Here is a 17514-nt window from a genome sequence, read left to right as displayed (position 1 = left end):
AGAAGAGACAAGAAAAGGTTGCACTCTCATGAAGTGAAATTGAAAAGAAGTGACAAGTTGAAGTTTACCAAGCTTAAGAGGTTGAAATAAATTTCATATTTGACCTTGAGTATATGTATACCGTTCTATCAAGAGGGATGCAACATAGAATGGTTTGATAAATCTCGGTGCTCAAACTTACCAAACCTAAGTACTAACCTGAGATAAACACATGTCACAACTCTTGCACCTGGTGGTCTTGGAGCTTGTTTTTGGTTGTGATGGATAGCACTCTGAATAAGCTTTTCATAGAGTCCAAGATCATCAAAATTGGAGTTCGTAGCAAAAAGTTATGGTATTTTCACTATAATAACCTGGGCTATTTTGTTAAGCTATGGAGTGTCTGTATTTTTGCACTGTGTACGCACCTTTTTGTGGATAATCCGTATTTTTGCGGAGGGTCCATAAATTTCAGGTCTAACAGTTAGTTTTCTGAAACAACGGCTAGTTGTGTTAAAGTCTGAAGTATCCACAAATTTTTGCGGAGACTCTGCACCTTTCTGACTGTAACGGATAGTTCTTATGTGTAGAGTATTTATACCCCTCCTCTTCATTTGGAGGTGGTGCTGATACTAGTGTTGGTGTTTCTCATGTCTACAATTAAGGCAAAAGCTTGTAGAGCTCTTCCCAACCCTTCTTTGTGAGGTATGTGCGTGATTTATGAGAAATTCTAAGAGTTGGGTTGAGGGATTGGTGTTTCAGAGCACAAGAGAGAATAATCCATCCTTGATCACTTGTGGGCTTCTCCAAATAATTCATGAAGCATTTGTTACTCTTGGAGGTGAAGCCTCATATACGGTTAAACGTAGCCTGGCGAGCTCTCGTGCTTGTGGTGAACCGTGGGAAAGTCTGTGAAGGCCTATCTTGCCTCTGCAAGAGAAGAGATCAAGTTAGTGGATCGAGGAAAGTAGTTGAAAGAGATCTGGCTCCTTGGAGCTTTATCAACAGAGACGTATGATTCACGGTGATGAATCCAAACTTCGGAAAACAAATCTTTGTGTCTCCACTTCGGTTTGTTTACTTTAGAGTTCTTGCTTTGATTTGTGCTTTCCACTAGATCTACTTGGTTGTGCGTACTTATGAGTGCATGTGTTTTATGGATTTGCCAGTGGACACCTCCAGACGCATATCACCAAGTTTGATTTGAGCTAGAACTCATTAAACATAGTTAACATTCGAGCTTCCTCTGTTCTTGTGGAAGGTCCGCAAAAGTGCAAAGACTCCGCTTTTAACTAATTTGATGCGAGTTTGTTTGAATTGCAAGGAAACACCTATTCACCCCCTCTTTAAGCGATATCTCAATCCTTTCACAGACATAGTTTGTCTACTAAGAAAATATCTCACTCAGTTCCAAGAAAAAAGATTTTAGATTGGATGATCATATTGTAGCGTAACTTGCCTGCATTCACACCTATCTGCTCTCATTGTTGTATGATCTGAAATGAAAAGGTTATGAAATTATAAAAATCTACAACAAAAACCTGATTTTTATATGAATTTTCTTTGCAAAATTAAAATTATTGCTTCATCCAATTATTCAAATTACTTGTGGAACACAAACATGCTTATAGCTGATTCAGCATGCATAAAAATTTAAGTTGGTCATTGTATCAATATCATAGTGTATAGAGTTGTTGCTTATGGCACATACATATTTCTTCATTTTCCTTATACAGAATGTATGTGAGTAAATGTGCATAAAGCTAGCTCTTGATTTATGAAACTGTAAAAAACTACAACACAAATCTGATTTTTATATGAACTTTCTTTGCAAAATTAAAATTATTGATTTATCCAATTATTCAAATTACTTGTGCCGCAACACAAACATGCTTATAGCCGATTCATCGTGTATAAAAATTTAAGTTGGTCATTGTATCGATGTCATAGTGTGCAAAGTTATTGCTTATGGAACATGCATGTTTCATCTTTTTTAATGCAGAATGTATGTTAGTAAAGGTGCATGAAGCTAGCTCCTGATTTATGAAACTGTAAAGAGCTACAACATAAATCTTAATTTTATATGAATTTGTTTTGCGAAATTAAAATTGTTGCTTTATCCAATGATTCAAATTACTTGTGCTGCAACACAAACATGCTTATAGCCGATCCAGCATGCATAAAAATTATAAGTTGATCACTGTATCGGTGTCATAGTGTGCAGAGTTGTTACTTATGGCACATGCATGTTTCAGTATTTAATATGTAGAATGTATGTGAGTAAAGGTGTAGGAAGCTAGCTCCTGATTTTTATATGAATTTGCTTTACCAAATTAAAACTGTTGCTTTCTCCAATGATTCGAGGGTTGCTTGTGTTGCAACACATATCTGCTTATAGCCGATTCAGCATGTATAAAAATATAAAAAAGTTCATCCCTGTACTAAGGTTATGCTAATAAAAAGTTCAAAAGTATCCCCTCTCAGTGCTTTGTCACTTATCATTCTCACACGCTTAACAAAATTAATTTGTAGGAGAATCGAAGCTACTCCAGATACAACTACGATGTGATATCTCTCCCTTGTGCAGATCAAAAACAATGAATCATATTTGAAACTTACCTTTGTTGTCACCACCCCCGCCCAGTAATGCCTCTCCACATAAAGCAATCTCTCGAATCCCAACTCCAAATTAATGTAATTGTGAAAATAAAAAAAGGAATCAAATGGTCCCCAATTAACACCCCAAATCATACACCCAAAAGTAAAACCCAAAAACACCATGTGGATTTAAGAGAGAACACGATTAAAATACTACCACCCAAAAACTAGAGAGAAAATTTATACTCACCTCCGTGCACGAACACCGGTCCTCCAATTTCCTAATCCACTGCATCAAACCGGCAAAAGCAAAAATCACAACCCAAATCGATTTGGAGAGAAACCCAATCAAATCACAAACACAATACACACACTCCCGAAATACCTTCCTCCGCCCACGCTCCTGAAACTAAATCAAAATCTAAAACACAGCCCTAAATCAATCGATTTTAGGGTGCAGAGTCACTGAGAGCGAGGGAGAAAGATGAACCGCTGGGGAGAGAAGAGGGTGAGAAATGAGTCAGCCCTAGTCCAGAGAACGGTGAACCGTCGCTGTGAGAAGAAAAAACCACCACGAACACGTCCTGCATGAGAGCAAACCGCCCACGGACGCATCTTGCGTGAGAAAAAGCATATGCGTCTCCCCATAAAGAACGAACGTCGTCGGATGACAAATGAACGGTGATCGAGCATGCATAATTTAGCTTTTTTAAAAAACAAACATATCCTTAGTCTGCCTTCGATGCCAGCTACTACCAGTCAAACTTCCAACCACGAAGCATCGAGCCTGCCGCCATGCTCACCTCGGCCGGTGGTCGTTATCCTCCAAGTGGCAGAGCCCCGCATCAATTTTCCCGGCCCAAGTGCGCTCCTGGCCACCGGGAGCAGAACAATCAGCGTCCGTGCTCCCTGCCTTGCCCCGCTCCATCCCAGCCACCGGTCTCCGGCCGACATGACCACCGCCACGCACCACGAAGGCCCGGGCTCGAACGGGGCCGACGCCATCCACTAAATTATGTGCAGATATTATTACTTTTTGCATGCTAACTCATCCATTCTTCCAGGGGGCTTTGGTAGCTACCTATTGGCCATGAGTGGAAAAATTGCGGCCACGGCAACCGAGGCAAATGATGCTCAAAATATAAAAAATCCACATCTTGGATGGACAATTGGTTTCCTGTTCCTGGTCAGCTTCATTGGGCTCTTTGGTCTTGTGCCACTGAGAAAGGTTGAATTCTACGTCCCATCCTTTTTAGTCAATCCCGTCCACACTATTTTAACAAAATTGTTCAGATTATGATCATTGACTACAAGCTGACGTATCCCAGTGGCACTGCAACAGCCTACCTCATAAACGGCTTTCACACGCCACATGGTGCCAAGCTTGCAGGGTGAATACTACAGTAATGTCCATTTATATTCTAGTAGTACGTACAAACCGAGAAGTTTATCGGTTTTTTTTTTTGTCGTTTTACAGGAAGCAAGTGAAGGAACTGGGTAAATTCTTTGTCCTTAGCTTTGTTTGGGGTTTCTTTCAGTGGTTCTATACTGCTACAGATGAATGCGGATTCCAAAAATTCCCATCATTAGGCCTGCAAGCTTTCAACAACAGGTATGCCATTATCTTCCATCCAAATTCGATTTCTTTCAGTTCTGTAGAGCCCAAATTCGATTTCTTTCAGTTCTGTAGAGCCCATTTTTTATTATGTTCTCCCTAATCGAACATTTTTTCCTCAAGGTTTTACTTTGACTTCTCACCTACGTATGTCGGAGTGGGAATGATTTGCTCACATATTGTCAACATATCTGTTCTCCTGGGAGCCATCCTCTCATGGGGAATAATGTGGCCTCTCATAGCCAAGAAAAAGGGAGTTTGGTTCTCTGCTGATCTCACTGACGGTAGTCTTCACGGAATGCAAGGTTACCGGGTAAGGAAGGATATGTTACATGTTTTTTCCTTGACGGTTCAGTTTTCCTTTCAGCTACTAAATTTTGTCGGTATTACAGGTCTTCATAGCCATTGCCTTGATTCTTGGGGATGGTCTATACAACTTCCTAAAGATGCTCTTTCTCACAATCTACTCTTTAACATCTCAACTCAAGAAAAGTAATGCTAGTACACTTCCTATCTCTGGTGATACCATGCTTACCAGCACTGCAGTTATCTCATGTGACGAAGAGCGGCGCAACGAACTATTTCTGAAAGACCAAATTCCTTGGTTCGCTGCATATGGAGGCTATGTAGTTGTTGCTGCCATATCTATCGGTACCGTCCCACAGATATTCCCACAGTTGAAGTGGTACCACATCTTGGTAGCCTATATTTTTGGTAGCCTATATTTTTGCTCCTATACTTGCCTTCTGCAATGCCTATGGATGTGGCCTCACTGATTGGTCCCTCGTTACGACCTACGGAAAGCTTGCCATCTTTGCATTCGGTGCATGGGTAGGTGCCTCGCATGGCGGTGTTCTTGCAGGTTTGGCTGCCTGTGGTGTGATGATGAGCATTGTGGGCACTGCTGCCGACTTGATGCAGGACTTCAAAACTGGATACCTGACACTTGCCTCACCAAGGTCAATGTTCATCAGCCAAATCGTAGGCACTGCAATGGGCTGTGTCATTGCTCCTTGTGTGTTCTGGCTTTTCTACAAGGCCTTCGATAACATTGGCATCAATGGCAGTGAGTACCCTGCACCAAATGCCACCGTCTTCCGGAGCATGGCGATACTGGGTGTGGATGGCTTCTCCTCACTTCCAAAGAACTGCCTCACTCTCTGTTACGTATTCTTCGCCGCGGCGATCGTCATCAACTTGATCAGAGACCTGATGCCCAAGAAGGTATCGAGGTTTATTCCGATCCCAATGGCGATGGCGATACCTTTCTACATCGGAGCATATTTCGCAGTTGACATGTTCGTCGGGACGGTGATATTGTTCGTGTGGCAAAAACTGGACAGAGCCGAGGCAGACGCTTTTGCGCCTGCAGTTGCTTCTGGCTTGATATGTGGTGATGGGATATGGGTTCTGCCTCAGTAAGTGCTTGCTCTTGCCAAGGTGAATCCTCCGATCTGCATGAAGTTTCTGTCGAGGAGGACGAATGACAAAGTGGATGCTTTTCTTTTAACATTATCATAGAACGCTCGAGGGAAAAGAGATGTAACAGTAATGAAGCCATGGTTGAACCTGCTTCTCATCTGCTGTGTGTATAATGGGCAATTTTCTTTTCCTTTAGTGGATGTCAGCAAAGCCAACATGCTGAGATATATATCAGATGAATAAAAAATATGTACAGCAAGTTGAGGAATGGACAATTATCCTATTAATGCTACTATACTAAATGTGATCTGCTTTCCTCTGTGTGTCAGCAAGAAGGCAGTAACACAGTCAGTGACTGTTCTGTGATGTTCTTCACTACTACTGAACAAATCCTATTTTTTTACAATAATATTAATTTGATATAAATTTATAAAAAATAGTACCGGTTTCGGTAAAATATTATGAGAATAGAATCCATGGAATGTCGACAGGCTAATCTCACAATTTTATCAAATCCGATACTATTTTACAATTTTCTATTAAAATGATATTATTTAAAAAAAATCAAACAAATGCATCATGATACGATGACTCTGGCTGTGAGGCCCCGTTTCCATGCCGCTGCGCGCTCGAGAACACAGGCCGGGCGAAGTGCACGACCGCTGCGCAAATGGGCTGCGGTTTAGACGGCATAAGGAAGCAAACCAAACGTAGGTCCGTGTCCGCCAAACGTGCCGACTTCCCTGGCAACCACATAAACTGGTCCAAATCTCGTCTCCCGCCGTGGGGTGCCAAAAGCCATAACACAATAATCCGCGCGTCACAGGCTGCGTGGATGGCAAGAGAACGGTCACAGGGCAGGGCAAGGAACACGCACACCGCGGCCACCGAACGCGGAGTGCCGAGTCCGATGAGAGTTCGCCATTCGGGTCCGATGAGACCGCGCGTTGCGTCCAGAAGCTCTACAAATACGGCAACGTGCCACACATTTTTTTAATAAAAAATAGTTTTTATTCCGATCTCTGTATAAAGTTATGCACGTAGTTTTTTATTATTATAAAGTTTAGCAAACTATGCAATCCGAGTAACACATAAAAGAATAACACATTCATCAACTCAAAAGTATTGTCAAACGCAAAGTCAACATGCCTCTATTATAAGAGATCGCTCCTTCACCTTCTATAGCAAGAACCATAAGTGAATTCAGTGTGTGCCTGTGCCTATGAAAAGAACCTACATAAAAGTTTAAGTTTTTATCTTGTCAAAGAACATATCATTAGACAAGAAGTCTACTAAGGTGGTTGGGCTGCTTATATAACGTCAAATGACACTATATTAATGAATGACATTAATTACTATGTATTAATAAAAAATACGAATTACTATATACTAATAATGTATCTTTATTATTAATACATTAAATGTGTCTTATTGTATGTATGTATGGAGACAGAAAACGGAAAGATCGAGAAGAGGAGAGAGATAGATATATTGACAGGGCGAGAGACGAAGGGAGGAGAGAGAGGAGATGCAAAGTACTGCAGGCTAAAAGCTCTAACCGGCAGTGATGCTCTGGACATCACTGCCGGTAAAAAACATCAACTGGCAGTGATACCATATACATCACTGTCGGCGGCGATTTGCTCATCAGTTGCTCGCCATGGTTGATCCATCCAATGAATTATTGGAGTGGAAGCGACGGGCAACACGACCCTTGTTGGGAAGAGCACAGAGCATTTTGTCTGTCAAAACCCGTATCGTTTTCAATTGGAAAGGAGGAGTATTCGTTGATAACCCGCACATGGAGAAGAACGGTGGGAGATTTAGGCAAAAATCGCTAGAGTAACGGAGCCAGGAAATGAAATACAATCATTCAAATACTGACCTCTATAGCAGATTATATTAGTGTTGCGATCCCAATTTGTTGACCATAGCACATCAGATCTGCACCCCCAGAGCAGTGAGTCTCTAGGGCGGGTTCAAGGTGGGGACTGGAAAGATAGAGCAAGATATCTCAAAAATAATTCTACTTGACATAGTTCTTATTTTCTCACATATGATTTCCTCTAGTTTTATTATAAATTTTATGATAATTTTTGTCATATGTCATATTATGAATTAGATCCAATCCTAAATACATAATATCAGGTCGTAGGATTATTTCTCGCCGACTCTCGCCCTCGCATCCTCTGGTTCCCCTTGAATTTTCGATCTCGATAATGAGAGGAGAAATCGAAAAACCTCTCGTGCCCAAGGCAGCATGCAACGTGAAAACGGACCCGACTACTAGCAACGAGCCCACACGGGCCGTTCGATCTCAATGGAAAGAGCCAGATGAAGCCGAAGCAAGGAGGCTCACGAAGTGCAGCATAGAGCTGGCAGTTTGGCACGAGGATGCAGACTTCACGATGGGCCAGTGCACGAACTACTGGCCCACCCTCCAGACCTTGCAAGGGAGCGAGCTGTGGCTGGGTGTTGATGCTTGATAGGATTTGACAAAATTGCTCTCGTGCAGTGGCTGAGATATCAAACACGACATGATTTATTTCTCTTTTTGAGATCCTTTTTGTAGTTTCTACAATTCTTGCTACCTTTTTCCAAATATATACTAACTTGCTAACTTTCTCACAAAACGTTACGGTCTGTATGGATCGGCACATTGGCACGATACGAATCAGCAGTAACCTTTATTTCAGCATCATTTGTGCACACAATTTAGCCAAGCTCTGGACACATTTTCCACGACTCCGCATTTGCCACACTAGCTAACTTAACACAATAACAGAAGGCAGTGATTGGTAGGTAATTCAGGTCTCCTTTATTCGCTCAGTCTGAAAAAAGCGATGATGATCAATCACGAACGCACACCTGAGCATTTGCTCAACAGCAATAAGAATGATTTTTTTTTTCAGCTCATGCATGCCCAACCATATGATGTGATGTGCTTCCTGGTTTCTCCTAGCAAATGACTTCCCTAATTTTCACAGAGCTCCAGCCTCCGCTACTTATCAGGAAATGTGAAGAAAAAAACAACAAATATCCACCTAAATCTCATGTTTGAGACAAAGTCTAATATTGTTTCGGTATCTGCAACAACTAGGAGCACCCACCATTACTGAACACCACTCCATCGAGCCCAGTCCACAAATTGCATTCCACCAAAGATATTATTGGCGAATCGAACGCCAACAGTGAACGCCATTGCGACAGGTGGAGCACGTTTTGCAATAGGTGATGCCTCAACTACCCGCTCCAGACCATTGATAATCTGATAGCGAGTGTTAGATGACACAGCAAGGAACACACCTGCATGCCAACATAGTCAGTTGAACTGGAAGAGTAATATATCCTAGCTCCGCACACAGATCATAGTTCGCCAATAGCAAATACACAAAAAAAATTGACATGAACTTTCATTGTCTGAGATTATCTGATCTAAGATAGTTATATGAAGATTGAAGAACAAGTCAAAGTTCTGAGAAAATCAAGCCATTTAAAACTGAAATATAACCTGCTGTATGTTAGCAACTGGATGTCATTTAAGTAGACATCAAACCCATGCTTGGCTAATTGCAATAACCAAAAATGTATCTCGGACTATGTAACAGTGGTGATAAAAGGGGAGATAAGAAGCATACCCCAAAGAACAGCACTTTTAATAAGTGGAGGGACAGGAATATCTTCGTCTGATTTTTTGACACTCCTGAACCAAGGAACGCAAGGAACAGCACACAGGTCAATATGACAGTAATCGACCAGAAACAAAACTGAGGAGCAACTGATTATGATTTTAGTCGTCGGATTTTGGTGTGTCAAAAGCACTAACACTTGAGCATTACCTCTTAGCAGTCATTATCATATTAGCAATTCCTTGACCGATAATACCACAGACAAATCCAACTGAGCCATACAGAACACCCTGCAATTTAAAAGGTTATGCCTTAAAGCTGGTCCAAACAACACGGCGATGCCCCCAACAATAAGAACTAAAATCAGATACAGCTACTTCCAAAATGAGATTAAGCATCCATGTAAAATTCATTACCTTGTAAAAGAATGTCCCAATTCTTTGCTGAACAGTAAATCTGCACCCTGGCCTTTCAGCTTCAAAAACACTGAAAGAAGTTTTAAAAGAAATCGTTGTGTCATACAGGACTTTTTTTAAAGTCAAGCTCTGTCACTGAATTACTGTACTGAGTAGCAACATCTCCACTCTACACCATCTCTATACCAAGATATGACCATGGGAGTGACATAATTAAACAGATTATTGAGTTCGATTCATCCTCACAGTGTGCTACCAATCTCTATAGACAACAGGGGGGAAAATCACCTGCTTGGCAAAGATCCAGCCATCCGGCTGAATTTCCCAAAGAACCCCGTAGAAGGAGAAGCCTTTCCAAATCTCACATATGGAGCCAACAGCCCCACTAGTGCAATATCAACTACTACCCCGACCAAAAGATCAGCAGCATACAGCTCAAACTCTGCCCAGAAATCTTCCCCCCTCTTCTGCACCTCCGCAAACGTCGCGCAGCAAGAGTCAATTACAACCTGCATTGAACCCAAAGGCTAAAAACTTCAACATTTCAAAAATTATAGGACTACAATCTAAACTCCTCATCCTCTGATCACTCAAAATGGCACCTGCTGATTCTCCTCAAAAAATTACTCAAAATAAAAGACCAATCGCACGCACCTCGGTGCCAACTTTGAAGAGGAAGGACGGGTCGGCGAGCATCCGGTTGCGGAGCATCGAGAAGGCGCGGATCATCGCGCCCAGCGGCCACGGCACAGCCTACGCATATCAAAAGGAATGAGGGAAAACAGCCACGTTCACACACTCCATCCAAATTTCCAGCAATTCGAATACCTGCAGATCGAAGTATCGGAGCAACAGGACTTCTCGGATGCCGGCGTCCCTGGCCGCCTCCATCATGTCGCCCGGGAGCGCAACGCCGCGCGCCGCGGCGAGGCGTAGAACCTCGTCGAAGCCGAGCAGCGGGCCGAACTCGGCCTCCTCGTGATTGTCATCTGCACCGTCGCCGCCGCCGTCACCTCCATCCTTTCCGCCGCCGTTCCCACCGTTCCCGGCACCCGATCCGTTGCCGGTGGCGGCGCGGGGGACGTGCGGCGCGGAGCAGGAGAGCGAGTGGGGTTTGGGGAGCGGGGAGACGAGCTTGAGCGAGAGGTGGAGAGGCCTTGGCTCGTGAAAGGCGTTGGATGGGAGTGATGAAGAGGAGGTCGCGGCCGAGGCGGCGGAGGAGGAGGAAGCGAGAGCGGAGAGGGAAGGGGAGGCGGCGAACGCCATGGTGTGAGGGAGACCGCGCAGGGGGCTTAGGTTTTTTGAGTTTTGACCGTTCTAGCCTTTTCTCCTTCTATTCTTCCTTTTAGAAAGACACAGTCTATAACTTATCTATGCAACTACGTTAGATCATGATCGGACAATCCGATATTATTTTCAACCTCCGAATAACCTCGGCCTCTCGCCGTCTGCGCTCGCTCGCTCCCCTGCCTCTCACCCTCCTCCGACTGTCCCTGACATCAGGTCCACCTCCACCGTCCTCGCCAAGCTAACCTGTCGGCTCAGACAGATACCTCACCCCGACCTGATCCACCGGTTATCTCCCGCCGCCTCATTATCTCTACTGCCACCACTGCCTGGCCTACCTTCCTCCCTTGAACCTCTTTTCTAAGCCCGTCGGACATCGAAGCTCCAGCAACCCCGACCAAATTATAGCAATTCCCTTTTAAAAAACAAAACTCCAGAAAAAATTGACGGATTTGTTTGGGTGTTCGTTCTCTGCTACGAGTTTGGTCACACGATGACATGAGCACCATTTTGTTCCTGATCGATAGCGATTTTGTGTAACATGGCTGGCTTAAGTTGGTATGAAAAGGGCTACTATATGACAAAAGCATTACTTAGAAAGTACTTGCGATTGAACTGCCAAACAAACGCAAATGCATCACTTCATTAGATGCACTCTCTTTTTCTTTTTTAAAAGGTCAAATGCATTCTAGAGTTGATGACAGGTTAAATTGGCTTGGTTTGAGAGAGAAAAATAGACAGGTTAAATTGGTACAGTCTAGAGTTGAGTAATCAAGGATTCATGTAAAAATCGAGCATTTCCCCAGCAGGTCGGAGAAAGGCCCAATTTTGCTTGGGCTGAAAATCTCCACCTACAACCAGCTCCATAAGGCAACCGATTATTGGGCCAAGCCGGGCCATACCAGGACAGAAAAAGGTATTTTCATGCCGAGGCCAACACTTAAAGCGAAGTTCAGTTTGACCGAACGAACTCATGGATACTGAAACATGCAGGGAAACAGAACATTTTTTACCGAACTGAACATACAGGGTAACAGAACAGAACATTTTTACTGAACTACGGGGTAACAGAACAGAACATTTTTTACTGAACTGAGCGTAACGGAACATCACTCACACGATGCCATCCAGGGTCCCCTACCAGCGCATTAACACGACAAGACTAAAAGGAAATCAGAGAAAGAGAAGCAAAATACACAGCTCCATAGCCAACTTTACGAACCCCCATGCTTCATGCACACATGCAGGGAACTTGGAATGCTGCTGCTGCTGCTACTACTACTAGCACCCCATCTGCATGCCTCCAAAACACTGGATTTGCACAGGCTTGCCGGAGCAAGCATGTCAGGATGCCCCTTGCCGCCGTTGCCGTGCTCACCGGAGGACGCGGCTGCAGAGGCGCGACACATCGGAAGGCCGAACGGGCTTCAGCAGGAAATCCTCTGCTCCTTCCTCCAAGCACCTGAGATGGAACCATGCAAAAACATCTCAAGAACCAGAAGAGAGCAAACTACTACCAGTCTACCACTAAACAAACATGAATGGCTTCAGTGCTTGGGCATGGGCATCAGCATCAATACCGCGTATACTAACCTGTTGATCCTGGTTGGCACGTTCTCCGAGGACATGATCACCACAGGAATCTCCTTCAGCCTGGACGACTCCTGCATGCATGAATGCCATTTCCATTGCAATCCTGTAAGATCCAGTGATGTGTATATCCATGCTACACTACTGTGTACAGTATTACTATCCTATTTGTACATGCATGATATGCTACTGTGTAGTACTATCCTAGATGGCAGAAAGAAAAGGCGGTCGTATCACATACCTTGACCTTCTTGAGGAGCTCATATCCGGTCATCTCCGGCATGCAGTAGTCAGTGATGATCATGCTCACATTGGGCTCCTGCAACCCAACAACACGTTGCAACTTCATGAAACACCAAAAACAAAGTCCAAAACAGAATGAACAGAGGCTCAGAAATAGACGTACAGAGCCCAACAGCTCCAGCGCCCTCTTCCCGCTGTCGACGGCCGTCACTGCACGCAAACGCGAAAACTCCCCGTTTCAAAACCGAAACCACAAGATCGAAGAGCGGATGATGAAAAATGCCACTGCACTACTCTGATCTTGGCGCATTTCCTCGCGATCGACTGATGACTCACCGCGGAACTGAGAGCTCCGGAGGATGCTGGCGATGACGGTGCGGTCAACGGAGCTGTCGTCCACCGCGAGGACGTGCGGCGCCGGCGCGCTCCCCTCCACTCCACGGACCTTGCAGCTCGCCATCGATCGCCTCACTCCCTCACGCACAGGCCAAGAGAACAGAGAGGAAGACTGCTACTCAGGACCACTCCTCTAATGGACTGATGTGGTGCGATGCGAGTGTGACACTGGTCGATGTGAGAGCATGTCACAGCCTCACCCAGGGGTGGGTTTATATAAAGTGAGGTCAGGTCATCACACGGGACGGTTGGGAGGCGAAGACTATACGGAGAGAGGGGAGGAGGGGGAGATCACGAGGCGGCGGCGGTTCGGCGGCAACGGAGAGATATCGCGGCGGCAGGGGGCTAGGCGCCTAGGCAGGCTAGCTAGTGAATCTACAGGATACGGTCCGCTGCGGATCGGATACGGCCGGATCCCGGGGCTTTTCCTGGGTGTGATGCGCGGACGGCGCGTGCAATGGATCCGCCGGACGTGCGAAAGCTGGCGCGCGCGAGACATGTATTGTCGCATTACATATTTACATATCGCCCCCCAAAACGAATTCTTTTGTCGCAGCAAACAGGAGTGCAGGTATTATTAACTGCCTTCCTGCCACGGCTCAGCATCGCAGCCACCCGGCCACTGTATGTGTGCTTATCATGGTTTGTTTTAGTTTTATATTATAAGAATTTAGTTTGATTTGTAGAATTTGTAAAAGTTATTTTTTAAGATTGTGAATTGTGTGATTTTATAATATAATTTGATTTATAGATTATGAGAATAAATTTTATATTGTGATTGTTTATTTTTTTATTTCTGAACTAGAATTTATAATCATAATAAAAACAAATATGACTTTAGTGAGTTCTATTTTTTTCCCCATTTTTTAAGTACATCTAAACATATTTTTTAGAGAGTTTTCACGGTTTGCACCGAAGAATTGGTTTGCACTGAAATTTTCCCCATCTCGGAAAAAAATCACACATGTACATAAGGGGGTGACACACATGAATATAAAAATTCAAGGCTAAACTCTTTTTAGTTCATGAGATATAAAAATGACAAATCGGAAAGAAAAAGACAAAAATCACAAAAATCAGTATCACCCCCTCATGTAAATCCGATTTATCATTTTTATATCTCATGAACTAAAAAGAGTTTACTCTTGAATTTTTATATGCATGTGTATCACCCCTTATCTACACGTGTGATTTTTTCCCTATTTTTTAAGTACATCTAAACATATTTTTTAGAAAGTTTTCACGGTTTGCACCGAAAAATTGGTTTGCACTGAAATTTTCCCCTCTCTATATATCAATATATATTATAACTTCTATTTAACTCCCACGTGTGGCCAAGCGACGCCTGTCCGACCCAGTCTGCAACCGACCATGCGCACATCAACACGGACCGGAAAATACATATTCCCTAATATTTATCAATGTTGTACTTGCGAGTTCTTTTCACTATAGACTGCATGGAGCACGTGGGATCAAAACGTGCTACAGCACGTGAGAATACTAATGGTAGCAGTATCTGTAAATGCCTTGATGTATTGATGGCACGTTAAATGCACAATCTCAGTAACCAAGGTACTAATTTATGTGGTGTATCTACACCACGTAGAGATGTACGTATTGATGTAGCAATAGCACTATCTCAGTACTAGTATCTCAGTACCTAGTACTATCTCAGTACTACGGAGTATTCCAATATCTCTATTGCTAGGGATGCATCTTCCTGTCATTAATCCTCGTGCAGTGTAAAAAAAAGAGCAGTACTGTGCGCAAGCGTGACCATGCATAAAAGAGCCCATGCTTGCACATGCAGCACCAAGTCTTCAATAAATATGGGGAAAATGTAAAAACCCCTAAAAGTCACTGAATTTTAATTTTCCTCTCCAAAAGTTGTTTGGTTGAAAAAACACCTCAAATGTTTGATTTTGTGCAAAAACACCCCCAAAAATTCAAAAAAAGTTAAAAAAATCATAAAAAATTCTAAAAACACTAGAGACAATTCTAAGACCTTTTGTGAAATTTGTTTTCAAAAATAATATCATTTGCATCATATTTCATGGAGATTACGTTTAAAAAAAAAGAAAAACAGGCAACTCATTTATTAATTCGAGTTCAATGCATAGTTAATTATTTACTAATCCAAAAATCATGAAACAAATTTTTTTAGTCTTCTTACATGATCCTCTATCTTGTAAAAATACATGAAATCTTGAAATAATTATTTTAATGTGCAGGATTGAGTAAATGTGTTGCAAATAGATTAATTCGTAACTAATCCATAACACCCCCAAAATTAGTGAAACCACTTTTATTAGTTTACTTAAACAATTATTTGTATAGGAGAAATAATGTTGACATGACAAAGTTAAAATAACATGAGTTAATAAATGAGCTGCACATTTTTCTTTTTTTTTCAAACTTTCTCTCCATGAAATATGATGAAAATGATATTATTTTTGAAAACAAATTTCACAGAAGTTCTTAGAATTGTCTCTAGCTTTTTTAGAATTTTTTTGTGATTTTTTTATTTTTTTGAATTTTTTTGAGTTGCAACAAAGTCAAACTTTCGGGGGTTGCAACAAAACAATTTTTTTGGGGGTGGGGGGGGGGGAACTCAAAATCCAAGTGACTTTTGGGGATGTTGCATTTTTCCCATAAATATGGCTAGGTACGGCATTTACTGTATAAATACTTCTTTTACTAGTAATAACTTTGGTGTCTATCGAGGTTAAGCTTTGATAATACTTTTGAGTGTACCAAAAGATGGTCACATGATTAATATTTTTGGATATGTGTTGAAGGAAACTGAAGAATATGAGAAATTATTCAGGTTCAGACCTCCCGTAGGATAACAGTCATACGTCATGTGTATCGTCCTATTGCTTAGAAAAACTTGTTCTTAAAAAATGAGTCGTATCCTTTACAAGCCCGATTCTTCTCCTTTTATATAGTAAGAAGAGAGATATACAAACAAGCAACTAGTGCTAGACCGGCTTAAAATTGGAGGAGCCAACTACTCTAACCTATGATGACAAAGGGTAGGCAGGTTCGTCCTACTCTGGTTGACCGGTATGCCTTGTCCCATCATCGCGCGCCACACGCTCATATGTGAAGTTGTCTCATGACTGCCTGTCGCATGCTCACCTGCAAGGTCATACTGTAGAATTTAATGCTACGCGACGGGGCAATGCACCTCTGTGTCGGTCACGACTTTGCTCGTCGAGAGGAGAGGCCTAGGGAAGGAAAATACTTAAGTGGATGACATTAAATGAGATTAGACGGGTTATGTGAGTACCTGCCCCCGTGGCCAGCAAGGACTGGTCGTGGGATTTCCTTCTGCGAACAAGGGACTAGTCGCGCGAGCCTCGTCTGGTCACGTGGTGGGGTCATGATCTTGATAATATCAACTGTCAGTTGGCATTTTCCGTTGTGCACCCCCTAACAGGGTAACCCCTTACTCTTTACACTGACAGTGTCTAAGTCCTCAATGTTCATATTACAAACCAAATGATCAAAGCCAGCAATCGAACAACGGTTTCCCAATATCAAGCAACTAATCGACAGTTGCTCCTGCCCATTAGGAATAGACACCCATTTGGAAAGGGATATTTCCCGAACGGACATGAACACGACTGTTCATCTTGTATAAATTGTACAACATCTTCAATGAGAATTGCACTTGTCCCCTTACATTCTGAGTTCAACCTATTACTTAATTTTTACTTCTAATACGTTATCACGCACGCTCAATTGAGTTCAAGCACAGATGTGCGAAGGCCTTCCTCCATCAAAGGTGAGAACCTTGACGGGTTGGGACTTACCTTCTCTACCCATATCCTTGGATACGCCCCTGCTCTTCGTCTTGCCGCTGTCGTATTGTCCCCACTGACATCCACTCAGCCACCGCCTTCGCTTGGGTCACCACCGCTGAGCCCCTAGGTTCTACCATGGCCGTAGTAGCTAAGGATATCGGCCCTACTATAGCCACCGTCGTGCACCAAGGCGTGACCACCAAGACAACAGCCCCTCCACCAAAGTGACTCCAACAACCCTGGCACTGCCAATAGGTGCTCCTCCGAGAACCTTCAACTCCCCGATGGCCTCCCTCCCTTCTCTGACACCGGCCACGCCTCCTCAACACAAAAACCTCCTACGCGATCGGTCGGCCTTGACCTCGATCACCCCGCCACTGACGTTGGCTTCAACCTCGATGCCGGCCCACACCTCCCCACCGATGGTGTGGTGACCCCATTCATTGCGGCTGGAGGCGAATCTAGTTGGGTCGAGGCCACTCCAGCGCACCCGACCTTCATCCTCGATATGATGGCGGATTGTTGTGGTG

At 43.3% G+C, this 17514-nt stretch overlaps 3 protein-coding genes across 3 annotated transcripts; 1 reads left to right on the top strand and 2 right to left on the bottom strand.

Moving 5' to 3' along the window:
• The first annotated feature begins 3646 nt into the window (after window positions 1-3646).
• On the top strand, window positions 3647-5931 carry LOC133887746 (probable metal-nicotianamine transporter YSL13). Its single transcript, XM_062327715.1, is given in 6 exon segments — window positions 3647-3805; window positions 3871-3968; window positions 4055-4189; window positions 4316-4505; window positions 4585-4902; window positions 4904-5931. Coding segments are annotated over 6 exon segments (1689 nt in total). The 5' UTR covers window positions 3647-3667; the 3' UTR covers window positions 5714-5931.
• Window positions 5932-8386: 2455 nt separating this feature from the next.
• LOC133889676 (protein RETICULATA-RELATED 1, chloroplastic-like) lies at window positions 8387-10990 on the bottom strand. The gene is made up of 7 exons (XM_062330128.1): window positions 10488-10990; window positions 10314-10412; window positions 9948-10168; window positions 9660-9729; window positions 9454-9533; window positions 9253-9317; window positions 8387-8920 (listed from the first exon to the last, which is right to left on the bottom strand). The coding sequence occupies exons 1-7, from the start codon at window positions 10923-10925 to the stop codon at window positions 8727-8729; spliced, it is 1167 nt and encodes a 388-aa protein (XP_062186112.1). The 5' UTR covers window positions 10926-10990; the 3' UTR covers window positions 8387-8726.
• A 1330-nt stretch (window positions 10991-12320) lies between these two features.
• On the bottom strand, window positions 12321-13600 carry LOC133887747 (two-component response regulator ORR5-like). The gene is made up of 5 exons (XM_062327716.1): window positions 13116-13600; window positions 12943-12989; window positions 12778-12855; window positions 12540-12610; window positions 12321-12408 (listed from the first exon to the last, which is right to left on the bottom strand). The coding sequence occupies exons 1-5, from the start codon at window positions 13237-13239 to the stop codon at window positions 12321-12323; spliced, it is 408 nt and encodes a 135-aa protein (XP_062183700.1). The 5' UTR covers window positions 13240-13600.
• Between the last annotated feature and the right edge of the window lie 3914 nt (window positions 13601-17514).

Source organism: Phragmites australis, chromosome 13, assembly GCF_958298935.1.
Source record: "Phragmites australis chromosome 13, lpPhrAust1.1, whole genome shotgun sequence".
Classification (NCBI taxonomy): domain Eukaryota; kingdom Viridiplantae; phylum Streptophyta; class Magnoliopsida; order Poales; family Poaceae; genus Phragmites; species Phragmites australis.
The sequence above is the reverse complement of the archived record's forward strand: the minus strand, read 5'-3'. Positions and strand labels throughout refer to the sequence as shown.

Excerpts from the sequence above, each read along its gene's own strand:
- LOC133889676 (XM_062330128.1), bottom strand. The coding sequence starts at position 10,925 with ATGGCGTTCGCCGCCTCCCCTTCCCTCTCCGCTCTCGCTTCCTCCTCC. Across the intron at positions 10,169-10,313 it reads TCTTCAAAGTTGGCACCGAG|GTTGTAATTGACTCTTGCTG; the intron begins GTGCGTGCGATT and ends GGTTCAATGCAG. Across the intron at positions 9,318-9,453 it reads ATGATAATGACTGCTAAGAG|GAGTGTCAAAAAATCAGACG; the intron begins GTAATGCTCAAG and ends TCCTTGGTTCAG.
- LOC133887747 (XM_062327716.1), bottom strand. The coding sequence starts at position 13,239 with ATGGCGAGCTGCAAGGTCCGTGGAGTGGAGGGGAGCGCGCCGGCGCCG. Across the intron at positions 12,990-13,115 it reads CCGGAGCTCTCAGTTCCGCG|TGACGGCCGTCGACAGCGGG; the intron begins GTGAGTCATCAG and ends GTTTGCGTGCAG. Across the intron at positions 12,856-12,942 it reads CGCTGGAGCTGTTGGGCTCT|GAGCCCAATGTGAGCATGAT; the intron begins GTACGTCTATTT and ends GTTGGGTTGCAG.